Source organism: Geotrypetes seraphini, chromosome 3 (genome assembly GCF_902459505.1).
Source record: "Geotrypetes seraphini chromosome 3, aGeoSer1.1, whole genome shotgun sequence".
Classification (NCBI taxonomy): domain Eukaryota; kingdom Metazoa; phylum Chordata; class Amphibia; order Gymnophiona; family Dermophiidae; genus Geotrypetes; species Geotrypetes seraphini.
In genome coordinates this window covers 274,401,613-274,417,443 of record NC_047086.1, presented here as the reverse complement: position 1 = coordinate 274,417,443, position 15,831 = coordinate 274,401,613, and the positions used below count along the sequence as shown (strand labels likewise).

At 44.2% G+C, this 15,831-nt stretch overlaps 1 protein-coding gene across 4 annotated transcripts in view; it reads left to right on the top strand.

The window, feature by feature from the left end:
* Positions 1-15,831, top strand: part of MTR (5-methyltetrahydrofolate-homocysteine methyltransferase) — an 819,135-nt gene that overhangs the window by 492,587 nt on the left and 310,717 nt on the right. For all 4 annotated transcript variants that reach the window (XM_033935789.1, XM_033935788.1, XM_033935790.1 and 1 more), the window contains one exon: positions 9,669-9,848. In XM_033935789.1, coding sequence (XP_033791680.1) covers positions 9,669-9,848 — 180 coding nt within the window. The remainder of the gene's footprint in view (positions 1-9,668; positions 9,849-15,831) is intronic.

Genomic DNA, 15,831 nt, shown 5'->3' with positions numbered 1-15,831 from the left:
ACACCTGTTCTCACTTTAAACCTTCTTACCTACTCATAAACCTTTTGTTGATTCATATGTCCATTCTGAGTCAATTTGTTGATTCTGAGTCCATTTGTTGATTCATATGTCCATTCTGAGTCAATATCCGGCATTGAATTTCTACAGGTTTCATTTCCTCTGCCCAAAGAAAGCTCACTACTGCACATTGTTTTTTTTATGGTTCAATCTTGCAATGGAGTATGCTTCTGACCTTGTGGCTGCCACACGACTAAAGGCCGAGCGCTGCTCTGTGTGTGTATGAACTATCCAACAGGCAATGTATGAGTACATAAGTTGCATTTCACTAGCTGTGTTCCAATTATCGCATAATTTAATAATTTAATTTAACAATTTAATTTTTGATTCGCTCTCGTGTGTGTGTGTATAGATAGATGATATTTACATGTGTAAATCAGGGAAAAGACACATTGAGTTTGAAAATGGGTCAAATTTGATTGAGGGTCCCAGAGAAAAAGTCCTCCCAAAAATGACCCAATTCATTTCTATGGGACCAGCAGTTGTATCAGCTACAGCAGGGGTGTCCAATGTTGGTCCTCGAGGGCCGCAATCCAGTTGGGTTTTCAGGATTTCCCCAATGAATATGCATGAGATCTATTTGCATGCACTGCTTTCAATGCATATTCATTGGGGAAATCCTGAAAACCCAACTGGATTGCGGCCCTCGAGGACCGACATTGGACACCCCTGAGCTACAGCATAAAAACATTAAATACTGAAACAGACAGTTACATAGTAACATAGTAGATGACGGCAGATAAAGACATGAATGATCCATCCAATCTGCCCAACCTGATTCCATTTAAATTTTTAAATTTTTTCTTCTTAGCTATTTCTGGGCAAGAATCCAAAGCTTTACCTGGTACTGTGCTTGGGTTCCAACTGCCGAAATCTTTGTTAAGACTTACTCCAGCCCATCTACACCCTCCCAGCCATTGAAGCCCTCCCCAGCCCATCCTCTATCAAACAGCCATATACAGACAGAGACCGTGCAAGTCTGCCCAGTACTGGCCTTAGTTCAATATTTAATATTATTTTCTGATTCTAAATCCTCTGTGTTCATCCCACACTTCTTTGAACTCAGTCACAGTTTTACTCTCCACCACCTCTCTCGGGAGCGCATTCCAGGCATCCACTACCCTCTCCGTAAAGTAGAATTTCCTAACATTGCCCCTGAATCTACCACCCCTCAACCTCACATTATATCCTCTGATTTTACCATTTTCCTTTCTCTGGAAAAGATTTTGTTCTACGTTAATACCCTTCAAGTATTTGAACGTCTGAATCATATCTCCCCTGTCTCTCCTTTCCTCTAGGGTGTACATATTCAGGGCTTCCAGTCTCTCCTCATACATTTTCTGGCGCAAGCCTCCTATCATTTTCGTCGCCCTCCTCTGGACCGCATCAAGTCTTATGTCCTTCGCCAGATACGGTCTCCAAAACTGAACACAATACTCCAAGTGGGGCTTTACCAATGAACTGTACAGGGGCATCAACACCTTCTTCCTTCTACTGATTACGCCTCTCTTTATACAGCCCAGCATCCTTCAGGCAGCAGCCACTGCCTTGTCACACTGTTTTTTCGCCTTTAGATCTTCGGACGCTATAACCCCAAGGTCCCTCTCCCCGTCCGTGCATATCAGCTTCTCTCCTCCCAGCATATACGGTTCCTTCCTATTATTAATCCCCAAATGCATTACTCTGCATTTCTTTGCATTGAATTTTAGTTGCCAGGCATTAGACCATCCCTCTAACTTTTGCAGATCCTTTTTCATATTTTCCACTCCCTCTTCGGTGTCTACTCTGTTACAAATCTTGGTATCATCTGCAAAAAGGCACCCTTTTCCTTCTAACCCTTCAGCAATGTCACTCACAAACATATTGAACAGGATTGGCCCCAGCACCGAACCCTGAGGTACTCCACTAGTCACCTTTCCTTCCTTCGAGCGACTTCCATTAACCACCACCCTCTGGCGTCTGTCTGACAGCCAGTTTCTGACCCAGTTCACCACTTTGGGTCCTAACTTCAGCCCTTCAAGTTTGTTCAACAGCCTCCTATGAGGAACTGTATCAAAGGCTTTGCTGAAATCCAAGTAAATTATATCTAGCATATGTCCTCGATCCAGCTCTCTGGTCACCCAATCAAAAAATTAAATCAGGTTCGTTTGGCACGATTTACCTTTTGTAAAGCCATGTTGCCTCGGATCCTGTAACCCATTAGATTCAAGGAAGTACACTATCCTTTCTTTTAGCAACACTTCCATTATTTTTCCAACAACTGAAGTGAGGCTCACTGGCCTGTAGTTTCCTGCTTCATCCCTGTGACCACTTTTATGAATAGGGACCACATCCGCTCTCCTCCAATCCCTAGGAATCACTCCCGTCTCCAGAGATTTGTTGAACAAGTCTTTAATAGGACTCGCCAGAACCTCTCTGAGCTTCCTTAGTATCCTGGGATGGATCCCATCTGATCCCATCGCTTTGTCTACCTTCAGTTTTTCAAGTTGGTCCCTTCTTTTAAAGTTGCTCCCTTCTTTCTCTCAGCCAACACACAGATACAGAGATTTTCTCACAGAGATGCATACACACACCTACACATATGCAAACAAAACAGAGAGACATGTAGGCATGTAAAAGAGTTTGCCAGTAAGTCCAAGAAGCATGGTCCTTTTCACTCTCCCAATACAGACACATAGATACACACATGCACTTAGAAGGGTTGGAAAAAATTTAGTGAATCAAGGTCTCCATCAGGGAGCACCTAGCTTGACCTTCGCGTGTGCGGGTCGCCGGACTAGATGGACCTAAGGTCTGATCCAGTGAAGGCGTTTCTTATGTTCTGCATTCTTTCCCCATCATCCACTTTTCTCCCCCTGCAGTTACACCCCAGTCTCTTTTGAACTAGTCCTTAATGATTCAGATGTGCATTTAATTTTCTGTTGTAAATTGTACATTTAATTTTCTGTTGTAAATTGTACTGCTAAACCTTGTGACTGAACCATGCAGTTTTCTTAATGGCTATTTATACCTAGTAACGGACAAGGAGGCAAAAAATGCACACATGCATGCGTGTTGTCACACCTGTGCCCTCAAAGAACGTAAAGGGCAGTCAGGTAGTGAAACATGCTCCAATTTGGCATGGTTCCTTTAGAATTAGGGTGCCTTTTAAATTGGTTACCACTAGGCAGTTGCCTATCTTAGCTTATCTCCAAGGTACCTTTAAAAAACACATGTTGTCAGAATGGCCTTGGTGAAAAATCGTTGCTTTATTTGGCCACTGGCCTCAAAATCATTAGTCCATCACAGGTTTCAATGTGAGCATGAAAATATAGCCAAAAGAAAGGGTTCCTCAAAACAAACTTTAACTCAATTGCCAGCTCTGGGCTTTAGTAGGCACATTATATACAGTCCTCATCACCAAAGTCTGAGGCTAGGCATACATTATGCAGGAAAAGAATACAATCCTTTAGCTTAAATGCTTCACTGTTGTACAACAGCTGAAATAAGCAGCTCCCCATTTCTGAGCTGCAGGAGAGGAGTTTATGGCAGTAATTAATGCGCCAGCACTACTGGGCTGCTGGTACAGGTAGCCATGAGAAAGAGACAGAATCATTTATGCTTCTGGGAATCAGGTTCCTTAGCAAGACACACACAGCTTTATATTATTCAGAGAAAACATAGCAGTTTTACACTCAGAGATTCTCAATAGGTTGCTGAGAAGCAGGCAGGCTAAATGCAATTAACAGGTTGCTATAGTAACCACTATCAGTTGGGGTTCTATCTGTTAACAGTGAATCAGAGAAACAAACAGGCTGAGTTTCCTGCTCAGCGTTTGGTTTAATTTAGTCACTGTTTTTGTACAGTGAAGGATATTGTCCCTTTGCTTAGAGCATAGAGAAAAAATGCAGAAACCTTTACAGTCCAAAATTACCCTCTCTGGTAACCCACACAGTCTGCTTACCAGAGGAAAAAAAAACAGCCATGGAAAACATCCAATAGATTCATGTTTGTTTCAAGCCACTTCCATTTGTTCTGGCCCAATCTCAGCTGTAGCATTGCTATCTTCCCATATCATATCCTCACTCAGCTTTGAGGAACAGACTCCTGAAGGAAGGTTTCTTTCACCTTGCTCATCTCTCATTTCCCAGTCAAAGCTACCTGCCTGGTCTGGGGTAAGCTCAGTCCTGTTCTGAGCTTCCTGTCTCTCCTCCTGTCCTGTCCTCCTCTGTTCTCTGCTGAGCCTCGCTTTAAGCTGAGGGGAAAAAAACACACCCTCTTGGCTTCAGTGGTGGGACAGGCTTTCCTTCCTCAGCCTGGGATGTTTCTCTGAGGGAAAACTGTCTGTCTGTTTTCTGCCTTACAGGAACTGGATAATAGTAGGGCAGAGATTTCCTGCTTTGTTTTGGCAGTGCCTTAGGTAAGGCAAAGCTTTCCTGTTATGTCTCAGTCTCATCTTCACTGCACATAGGGTAGTCAGCTAAATTACTGTCATGGGCTCTGACCTGTTCTGCCCTTCTGCACCGGGGTTTGTATGTTTTCCTATATTTTACTGTGATAAACCTCAGGTCTGCAGTAGGTTTGTCACAGTGTCCTACATTTTCCCCATTAGTTTCACCCAAAAGGTAAAGCAGTCTGCTTCATTCATTAAAAACAACACAGTAATCACATATAAAATACCACATACAATAATGATTAATTTCTGGAACTGATTTACTCTACACCCTGTTGACACGAGGGAGATAATAGGCTGCATCATAATGCTGACGCTGTTCTTGTTAAGTGATATGCCAGGTGTGTGAGCTTGGAAAGTTCTGGCCATTTTTAAGCACATTTTGCAAAAGCCAAGAGCACTTGTTGTTGAGGGTTTGTTCTGTCTGTATGTATTTGTTCAACTGTGCATGTGAGGCTCCATACACCCAAGTACATCTCATTGAGACTGAGGGGCATTGTTTTTGTGAGATCATCATGGGGGCTTGAGCATTGCATAACTGCGACTTACTGAGAGTCACGTGATACGAGAATGGAAGTTATAGTTCTGGATACCACAGCAAATTGTGAAAGGAGCCACCGCGGCAGCTTTAAACTTAAAAATAACTCTGGAAAGGAACTAAGGGAGCCGGCCATAAACAACCAGCTGCTGGGAAGGGAAGGGATGGGGAGAATGCTGCTGCAGCAGCTGTACAGAGATGTGAAGGGGGAGGGAAATACCACTGCTGCTGCTTCTGCTGCACAGGGAAGTGGAAAGGGAGGGAAATACCGTTGCTGCTGCTGCACAGGGAAGTGGAGGGGAGGGAATGATGCTGCTGCACAAGGAAGTGGGGTGGGGGGAAATGCTTCTGCACAGGGAAATGGAGGGGGAGGGAATGCTGCTGCGGCTGCTGCACAGGGAACTGAAGGGGGAGGGAAATACCATTGCTGCTGCTGCACAGGGAAATGGAGGGGGAGGGAATGCTGCTGCGGCTGCTGCACAGGGAAGTGGAAAGGGAGAGAAATACCGTTGCTGCTGCTGCACAGGGAAGTGGAGGGGAGGGAATGATGCTGCTGCACAAGGAAGTGGGGTGGGGGGAAATGCTTCTGCACAGGGAAATGGAGGGGGAGGGAATGCTGCTGCAGCTGCTGCACAGGGAACTGGAGGGGGAGGGAAATACCATTGCTGCTGCTGCACAGGGAAATGGAGGGGGAGGGAATGCTGCTGTGGCTGCTGCACAGGGAAGTGAGGGGGAGGGAAATACTGCTGTTGCTGCTGCTGCACAGGGAACTGGAGGGGGAGGGAAATACTGTTGCTGCTGCTGCACAGGAAAGTGGAGGGGGAGGGAATGCTGCTGCACAGGGAAATGGGGGGAGGGAAATGCTGCTGCACAGGGAAATGGAGGGAGAGGGAAATGCTGCTGCACAGGGGGCATGGAGAGAGACAGAAAGAAAGACAGACAGCGGGAGGGAGGGAGAAAGAAAGATAGACAGCGGTAGGGAGACATACAGAAAGAAAGGAAGAAAGGCACAGGGTCAGGAAGAGAGACAGAAAGACAGACAGACAAAGGGGGGCCAGGGAGAGAGAGAGACAGAAAAAAAGACAGACAGTGGAAGGAAGAGAGACAGAAAGAAAGGAAGGAAGAGACAGGGGCAGGGAGAGAGACAGAAAGATAGACAGACATATATTCTAGCACCCATATCGAAATTCTCTCTTGCAAACTCCAATCTGACCAACTAGAAGATGGCTTAATTCTCACCCTATTCTACATTCCTCCCAAGAAATGGCCCACTGCTAAAAACAACTTTTCAGAATTTCTCCTCACCAACTCAATTACAGATCCCTACAATCTTCTGATCGGGGATCTGAACATCCACCTAGAACAGATTGAACAGAATGACACAAAAGACCTACTATCCCTCATCTCCTCTCTAGACTTTTTCACTCTGACTCCGGTAAAAACCCACAAAGGTCACCATCTAGATCTAGTAATCTTTTCCTCCAAAGAACAATTCCATCCCAAGATTCTTTGGGAACAAGCTACCTGGACAGACTCACTATGGTCAGACCACAGACTATGCAATTTCCACCTCAACTGGCGAACAAGACGCTACCAACCCTACCCAAAGACAGCAAAAAGACCTAAAAAGGTAATATCCACAAGAGGCTTAATCAACCCAGTGGAATTCTGGTCCCACTATGACATCTCTTCCAACCCTGACCCTGACTCTTTTACAGTCGACGACTGGACAAACACAAGCACACAGATTCTAAATATAATGGCCCCCTTTAAAACAAAGAAAATGAGAAACAAAAACTCTGGACCGCTGGTTTGATGCCGAACTTGGATCAATAAAATGGGAACATTGGCTGAAAACCAATGACAACAAAGACAGATCCAACTGGAGAACAAAATTAAAAGATTACAAACATCTGATAACCACCAAACGCACTAACTTCTATGCCCCAAAAATCGGATCCCCTAACCCCGATATCAAAAACCTATTCAAAATAGTCAACCACCTCTACGATACTCAATCCCTTACCCGCCCTTCCTCAGACTCACCCCCACCGGCCAACGACCTGGCCGCGTTCTTCAATAACAAAATCTCCAATCTCAGATCCACCCTACCTACTACCTCCAACAACCATCTGAACTATCTGGACAGTCAGTCCCATGACGACGAAACCAGGGCTGATTTATTCTGGAACAACTTCACCACCCCCACCTGGCAACAATTCTGCAAATTCTACTCAAAATATACCAATTCCCACTGCAAACTAGATAGCTGTCCACCAAATGTAATGAAAGTTGCCCCGACCTCCTTCAAAATCAAATTATATACCTGGCTCTCCTCCCAACTACAATCAGGCTCATTCCCTGTGGACCTAGGCCAAATTCTTATCACTCCAATCGTCAAAAACCCCAAAGATCCCATCTCCCTTATATCCAACTACAGACCCATTGCGAACATACCCTTCTTTACAAAGTTGATGGAAGGTCTGGTTAACCAAGATCTAACAGCCTACCTGGACAAATTCAACATTCTAAACGACAACCAGTCAGGTTTCCGCCCCGGACACAGCACTGAAACCGTCATCGCTTCTCTGGTAGACTACCTTCACAACCTGTTCAGCCAAGGCTCAAGTGCACTAGCCCTGCAATTAGATCTTAGTAGCGCCTTTGACTTGGTTGATCATGCCATCCTTCTGGACTGTTTGGAGTCTATCGGTCTCTCAGGCAACGTGTTAAAATGGTTCCAGGGTTTCCTAGGTCAACGCTCCTACCAAGTTTACAGTGACAACTCCCGTTCCGCCAGCTGGGCCAACACCTACGGAGTCCCACAGGGCTCCCACCTGTCCCCCACGCTGTTCAACATCTACCTGGTCGCTCTAGGTAATCTACTGCTAAACTTGAAGACCAAATTCTACATCTATGCCGATGACATCACTTTAGTCTTCCCCCTCTCCAACATAACCCCCGAGATAAATAACCACCTAGCTTTAATCCTAACGCAAATCGAACTATGGATGGCCGACTTCAAATTGAAACTCAACTCAGATAAAACCAAATTCTTCCTGGCAAGTCCAAACGACAAAATCAAAAACACCTCAATCTCCCTGAATGGCCAAGTCTTTCCCATAACAAACTCCTTAAAAATCCTTGGAGTGACTCTCGACCGCAACCTTACCTTTGAAGCTCACACAGACCTCCTGGTCAAAAAAGGCTTTGCCACCTTATGGAAGCTAAGATCCATCAGAAAATACTTCGACGCTCCCTCATTCCACCTACTTGTGCAATCCTCCATCTTAAGTCTAATCGACTACTGCAACATCATCTACCTGGGATCTTTCAAAAAAACCACACAAAGATTGCGAATCATCCAAAACACGGCAATCCGACTGATCTTCGGATAAAAAAATGGGAACACTTAACTCCCTACTACCACAAACTTCACTGGCTACCCCTGGAAGCAAGATACAATTCAAGTTCGCCTGTCTCTGCTACAAATCCATCCTTGGCTCGGCCCCCCTTTACTTGATATCCCATTTTATCCTAGACCGCCCATCCAAACTCACACATAGAACACACCTGTTCAGTTACCCTACCCTAAAGGCCTGCCGTTACAAAAGATATCTAAACAGAACTCTTGCCTTCCAAGCAGGTCAGCACAATAATTGGCTGGCCCACATCATCTCATGCACTTCATCCTACTTAAACTTCAGGAAATTTCTAAAAACTAATCTTTTCACCCGAATCACACCCTAAGAGACTTCTAAGCCCTACCCTGGCCCCTTCTATCTCGCCATGTCCTTTATGCAGATTGTATTGACCTTCTTCCCTGTACCATTTATTGCCATGATTGTACCAATCTAAGCTGATTGTACCGTCCTTCGCCGATTGTACCACCGTTCGCTGATTGTACCATTTTTTTCTGTTTGTACCTTTTTTCTCAGCCACCTATTTTCTCTGATTGTACCATTGTACCATTTTCGCTGATTGTCCAGCCCTTCTTCGTTGTAAACCGCCTCGAACTACTATGGCTTTGGCGGTATATAAGAAATAAAATTATTATTATTAATGTAACAGGCTTAAAGACTTTTACTATAATATTCTTCAAAAGTAGTGTCACACTTACAGCTCTTCTGCATATGGATAAAGGTGAGTTGATTGATATTGTGTATCTGGATTGAGAGAATGGCATAATAGAATAGGTATGTGCACTGGCATTGTTTCAGACATTTTGTTCTTATATTCATGCACTGCCAGGTAGCAGAACCTGAATTAAATTTCTTGCTCAAATTTTTCACTTCCTGGGATGAGGCTAGAGAAAGGGGGTGGGAGTGCTGTGGAAAGAATGTTCATAGCTCCTGGAAGAGGGAGGCCCTGCCTTTATTCAATTGCAATGCAATACTAGTAGTAAGTCTCAGGTCAGGGTCTTCCGCATTAGCAGGGGTCCAGAAGGAGCTTGGTTTCATATGACTAAATACTGTCAAAGCAATTGCTAGATTAAATAAGAGGAAAAGAGTATATAAAAATAAGGACAAAATTCTTAGGTATATGAGACTGTAGTTCAAAAGAAGCTGATCCAGGCTAAGTTGGAAGCCCATAGAAGCAGAAGGAAATTGAGTGAATTAAAAAGAAATTGTTTTTTTTCAGGCAACAGAGACAGAGACAAAGATCAAAGTATGCACAAGAGCTTACAACTTGCTGGTGCAGAAACTCCACTTCAATCCTAATGACATCATCTTTGACCCCAACATCTTGACTATAGGCACTGGTATGGAGGAACACAATCTATACGCGGTCAACTTCATTGAAGCCATTAAGACCATCAAGGTGAGCTCAAACGGAGTTGCTGGTGGGTGAGCTCCTTGAATTACTTTTTCTTGTTCCTCTCTGAGTATTCCATTGTGGACTTTCCAGGCCAGCCTCCGTGCTCGCCTTTCTCTCACTTGCCTTCCACCTCTTTCCCTTTTTGTATAAACACAAACTTTTTATGCGGTGATGCTATTGAGGTTGGATCTGAGATTCTGTTTTATAAAGGCAGATGTGTACCTATGTTGCCTTCATAAAAAAAATACTTTTTTGGACTTTTCACCTAGGTGCTGTGTTAAAAAATCAAGCCTTATGGGGCAAATTTTTTTATAAGGGTGCTTGTTTCAAAGTGTCAAAATGAAAAAGCGGAGACTTAGAGGAGACATGATAGAAACCTTCAAGATCCTGAAGGGTATATAGAAAGTAGACAGGGACAGATTTTTCAGATTATGGGGAACCACAAGTACAAGGGGGCACTCGGAGAAATTAAAAGGGGACAGGTTTAAAACAAATGCCAGAAAGTTCTTTTTCACCCAGAGGGTGGTGGACACATGGAACGCGCTTCCGGAGGCTGTGATAGGCCGGAGCACGTTACAAGGCTTCAAAGAAGGTTTGGATAGGTTCCTAGAGGATAAAGGAATTGAGGGGTACAGATAAGAGTAGCGGTAGGTTATAGGGATAGTCTGGGACCATTGCTCAGGCAATGGGCCTGATGGGCCACCGCGGGAGCGAACCGCTGGGCGAGATGGACCTCTGGTCTGCCTCAGCGGAGGCAACTTCTTATGTTCTTATACCTATGTATAAAGACAATGGGAAAAAAATCCCCAAAAATGAATATAAATGTCAAACTTCAACCAAATATTTCATTGAACAGTTATGGATGACAAAAAGAAATTACCATATTTTTCACTCTTTAAGACACCCACCTGTAGAGGAGAAAAAAACAAGAAAAAAATAATTTCTGAACCAAATGGTGTACCCTGACCCCCTCTGGTGGTCTGGTGGTAGGCCAGAACAGGGTATAGGGCACGTCTAGTTGTGGGCATGTCTAATGGTAGGCATGTGTAGTGGCAGCCAGCCAGCCAGCCAACCCCCAAAAAATCCAACAGGCAATGTATGTGTACATATGTTGCCAGCTCCCACCCAACCCCAAGCCAGCCAGCCCCAAGGCAGCCATTCAATCCCAAGCCAGCCAGCCCAAAGGCAAAGGCAGCAGCAGCACACACACACACCCAGTGCCTTTTTTCCCCATCCTGGCGGTCCAGCACGCTTTCTGCGCTCCTGCCTCGGATCCCCTGTTCTCTTCCGGCAGTGGCACAGCAGTGCACGAGGCAGGCGCACACTTTTTCCATGCCTGTTTGGTCCCGCACTGCACTCAGAATGGCTGCCTGTCAGTTTTCGTGGGACGAGAACTGACAGGCAGCCATTCTGAGTGCAGCACGAGACCAAGCAGGCATGCATAAAGCACGCACCTGCTTCGTGCACCACTGTACTGCTGCCATTGCCAGAATAGAGCAAGGGAACCGAGGCAGGAGCGTGGAAAGCACGCTTGACCGCCGGGATGGGGAAAAAGGTACGGGTTTTGTTTTTTTTATATTCACTCCTTAAGACGCACCCTTATTTCCACTCCCTTTTTGGGGGTTGAAAAAGTACGTCTTATGGAGCAAAAATACGGTATATTTATTTTAAAAGAAGTATCTCATCCTAAGGCAGAACATTGCTTGAAACCTGATCATTTTAGTGACTTGATCTAAAGGGACTACTTTAAAATTTAAATTTTATATTTTGGATTTATATGTCTGAGCGCTGAATATTTGAATACACAATAATGGATGGGAAATTTTAATGTACAATGGTGGACAGGGAAATAACTGATATGGATCTATGATTATAACTTCCTTTGGTAACAGAGAACTGGATTGTCTAATCTTCAGTAGAATTTTTTATATGATGGTCATTTAAAAGATATATTTGGTCTTCTTGAAAACTTTAATATTAATGAGATGTTTGGTTGAAGTTTAATGTTTTATAAATAATAATAATAATAATAATAATAATTTTATTTTTTATATACCGCCATACCCAGTGAGTTCTAGGCGGTTTACATCAATTCAAAAGGATCTACGTTATCTAGCAGATTTACAAACAAATAAAATAAAACAGTTCAGTAACAAGTAAAAACTGAAATTGACCGAGGATGGGGGAGGTTGTTGAAGACTTGGAAGAGAGGAGCAGAAAAAAAAGGGGGGGTGAATGCTGGGGGGGAGAGGAAAAAGTGAGAGGGTAGAGCCGTTAGAGGTCTTGTTTGCTGAAAAGGTAAGTTTTGAGAGATTTTCTGAAGTCGAAGTAGGAGGGGGCTTCGAGGATCATTTGGGCCAGCCATGTGTTGAGCTTGGCTGCTTGGTAGGCGAAGGTTTTGTCTATGAATCTTTTATAGTGGCAGAGTTTTAGTGAGGGGAAGGCGAATAGTTGAGTTCTGCGGGATTTCTTGTTTATGTGATAGAGGTTAAAGTGGGGGTTGATGTAGCTTGGAGTAGCACCATTAACCGATTTGTAGCAGAAGCATGCAAACTTGAAAAGGACTCTGGAATCGAATGGCAGCCAGTGTAGTTGGTGGTAGAAGGGGGTGACATGTTCCCATTTCTTTAGGCCGAAGATGAGACGCACGGCGGTGTTTTGGATTAATTTTAATCTCCTGGTGGTTTTCTTCGTGGCGTTTAGGTAAATGATGTTGCAGTAGTCAAGAGTGCTGAGGATGGAAGATTGAACCAGTAGACGGAAAGCGGAGTCGTCAAAGTATTTTTTTATTGTGCGTAGTTTCCATAGTACGGCGAAGCTTTTCTTGACCGTGTGTTCAGTGTGGTTTTCTAAGGATAAATTTTTGTCCAGAGTGACTCCCAGAATTTTTAGGGTGGGTTCAATAGGGAAAGTAATTCCTTTCAATTGAATAGAGTTGTTTTTGATTTTGTCATTAGGGGTGGCTAGGAAGAATTTTGTTTTGTCGGGATTGAGTTTCAGTCTGAACGAGAGCATCCAAAGTTCGATCTGGTTAAGAATATTTGTGATGTGATTAAGTAGTTCTTTTGAGAAATTGGTTAGTGGGATGGCAATTGTGATATCATCTGCATATATAAAGAATTTGAGGTTGAGGTTGTGTAGGAGGTTACCTAGGGAGGCTAGGTAGATATTAAACAGAGTGGGTGACAGGGGGGAGCCCTGAGGAACCCCACAGGTGTTGTCCCAGCTGTATGAGAAGGCATTGTTTTTGCAAACCTTGTATGATCTATTTCTTAGGAATCCCTGGAACCAGTTGAGGACCTGATCAGAAATGCCGATGTGTGCCAGGCATTCTAGGAGAATGGTGTGATCTACCAGGTCAAAGGCACTACTGAGGTCCAGTTGTATTATCAGGGCACTTGTGCCCTGGCTGAAGAGCGTGTGGAGGTGGTCAAGAAGGGAGGCTATGATGGTTTCGGTGCTGTGATCTGCGCGGAAACCTGATTGACTGTCACTTAGTATGTTGAATTTTTCAAGATATGCTGCAAGTTCCGCCTTTACCAACCCTTCTGCTATTTTGGTGAATAAGGGAATGCTTGCGATCGGTCTGTAGTTGGATGGGGAATCCGGTGGTTCTTTCGCATTTTTTATGATTGGGGTGATCATGATATGACCTTGCTCAGATGGGAAGTTACCTGTGGATAGGAGGGAGGTGACCCATGTCATCATGGTAGCTTTAAAGTGGAGCGGGGCAGCTATCATAATGTTCGGAGGGCATGTGTCCAATTTGCAGAAGGTGCGTGAGTATTTGTTGTAATAGGTATTAAAGGTGTGCCAGTCGATTGTTTTAAATTGTTTCCAGCTAAGGTCTGTTCTGGTTCCTGGGTCAGGGTTAGATAAATCTGGGAGCGGGAGAATAGGGAACTGCTCGAGGGGATTGGGTATGGTGGGCAGTATGGATCTTAGTTTTTGGATTTTGGTGTTAAAGTAGTCTGCAAGTGAGTTTGGAGTTAGTGTAGATTCTTCGTTTATGTTTGTGAAGGTCTCGATGTTGTAGAGGTCATTGACCAGTTTGAAGAGGTTACTGCTGTTGGATTTGGTGTTGCCTATTTTGTGGGAGTAGAAATTTTTCCTTTTTTCATTAGTGAGGTTTTTGTAATTTTTTAGTTTTTGTCTCCAGGCCAATCTGTGTTCTAGGGTTTTGGATTTTTGCCATATTCTTTCTGCTTTTCTGAGGTCCTTCTTAGCCATCAGCAGTTCTGAATCGAACCAGCCCTCTTTGTTAGTGGATCTAATTCTGCGGGTTTTGAGAGGGGCTATCTCATTTAGTGTATTGGTACTATTTTTGATCCAGGTGCTCATGAGTTGTTCTGTTTCTTCAGTTGGATTAGTGTTAATTTCGATGTGGGACCAAAATTCAGTAGGGTCGATTTTTCCTCTGGTGGTGTGAGTTTTGGCGATTCTGGTTTTATTGTTTTTGGGGGGTTTGTGTTGGCATCCTATGGTGAAGCTGCATAGTCGGTGGTCAGACCATAGAGAGTCTGACCAGTTGCCTTGTTTCCAGTAGAAGGTGGGGTTGGACTGTTCCTTGGTGGAGAGAGTCACCAGGTCTAGTTGGTGGCCTCTTTGATGAGTTTTGATAGGGGGGTGTTTGTCGAAACCTAGTTTCATAGGTTTCATAAGAAAGCTTCATAGGCGCCCATATAGCTACAAAAATCCAGAGCTCAGCTGCTCCTTGTCCTGAAGAGGTGCTGAGTGAGGACCTGCTAAGAGGAAGAAGGGTAAAGGGTATGGGACTTATATACCGCTTTTCTTTATCACCTTTCCAGACCAGTACAGCCTCATTATGACCTGTGGGTGGAGACTGAGACAAAAACCATTGGTTGCAATACAAGTAGTTGTGCTTCCCCTTAATCTGACCAGTCCTCTCATTCTCAGGAGGTGGTAAGATATTACTGGCTTCCCTAAGTTAGTGTAGGCCTGTTGGAATTTGCATAGTGGCCTTCTTGTCCCTTTCTGGTGCCAGACAGAGCTTGGGGGGACCCTATTTGGGGGTCTGCCCGACCTCGGCAGTGTCACACTCGACAGGTTGAATCCCTCTCCCCCTTCCTCCACCTCCCCATATTTTTTCTAGAGGTGTTTCAGCTGTAAGCCTTGCCACGTTGGGATGCGATGTTCAGTGAGTGTGTTCTCCAAAGGTCCCACCCATGATAGGTACTGCTTTAGTACATCCCATCAGTGAGGCTATACCAGTCTAGAAAGGTGATAAAGAAGGAGAAATTAGGTTCTTACCTGCTAATTTTCTTTCTGTTAGACTTTCCAGACTGGTACAGCACCCTACCCTATCTGTCTGTCTGTTGTTCTTACGGTTTTCATGTGAAGAGTGGGATTTTTCTGTAAGTTCTACCTCAGCATAAGCTTTAGATCACCATAGAATTGATTTTACTGCTTTTAGATTTTATTTACTGGTTGTCTCACTTTTTACTTTATACTGTAGCTTTCTCTGCCTGCTGTACCTTGTTCCTCTGCTGCCGCCGGCGCGCTGGACTCCTCCCCCAAGCCAGGTCAGCCCATGCGCCATATATTTGGGCCTTCTGCGGCACACACCGCAGAGGCGCACGCATAAGGAGCAGAACCTGCTCCTTAGTTCGCTCCTTCGTGCGCTACCTGAGGGCGCTTCTATTTCGAAATTCAATCTTCTCTTTTTCACGTTTGCTAGTCCCTTACTCAAATTTATTAATTCTCTTTTTTATATATTCTAGTACTAAACTTGTTGTTTTCCTACAACATTCCCTTTACAAATTTTATCATGCCTACAACCCTTTCAAAAATTACTGTCTTCTGGGGACATTGACCCCCGTCCAATAAAACTATCACAACACGCTCTCCTTCAATCTTTGAAATACCGATTTCATATCATTCTACCCATAACAAACCTTTAAATACCTCTTTACCCTTTTCAAAAAATCGTACCCTAAAAACCACTAGCCTAAAAATAGGACTTATC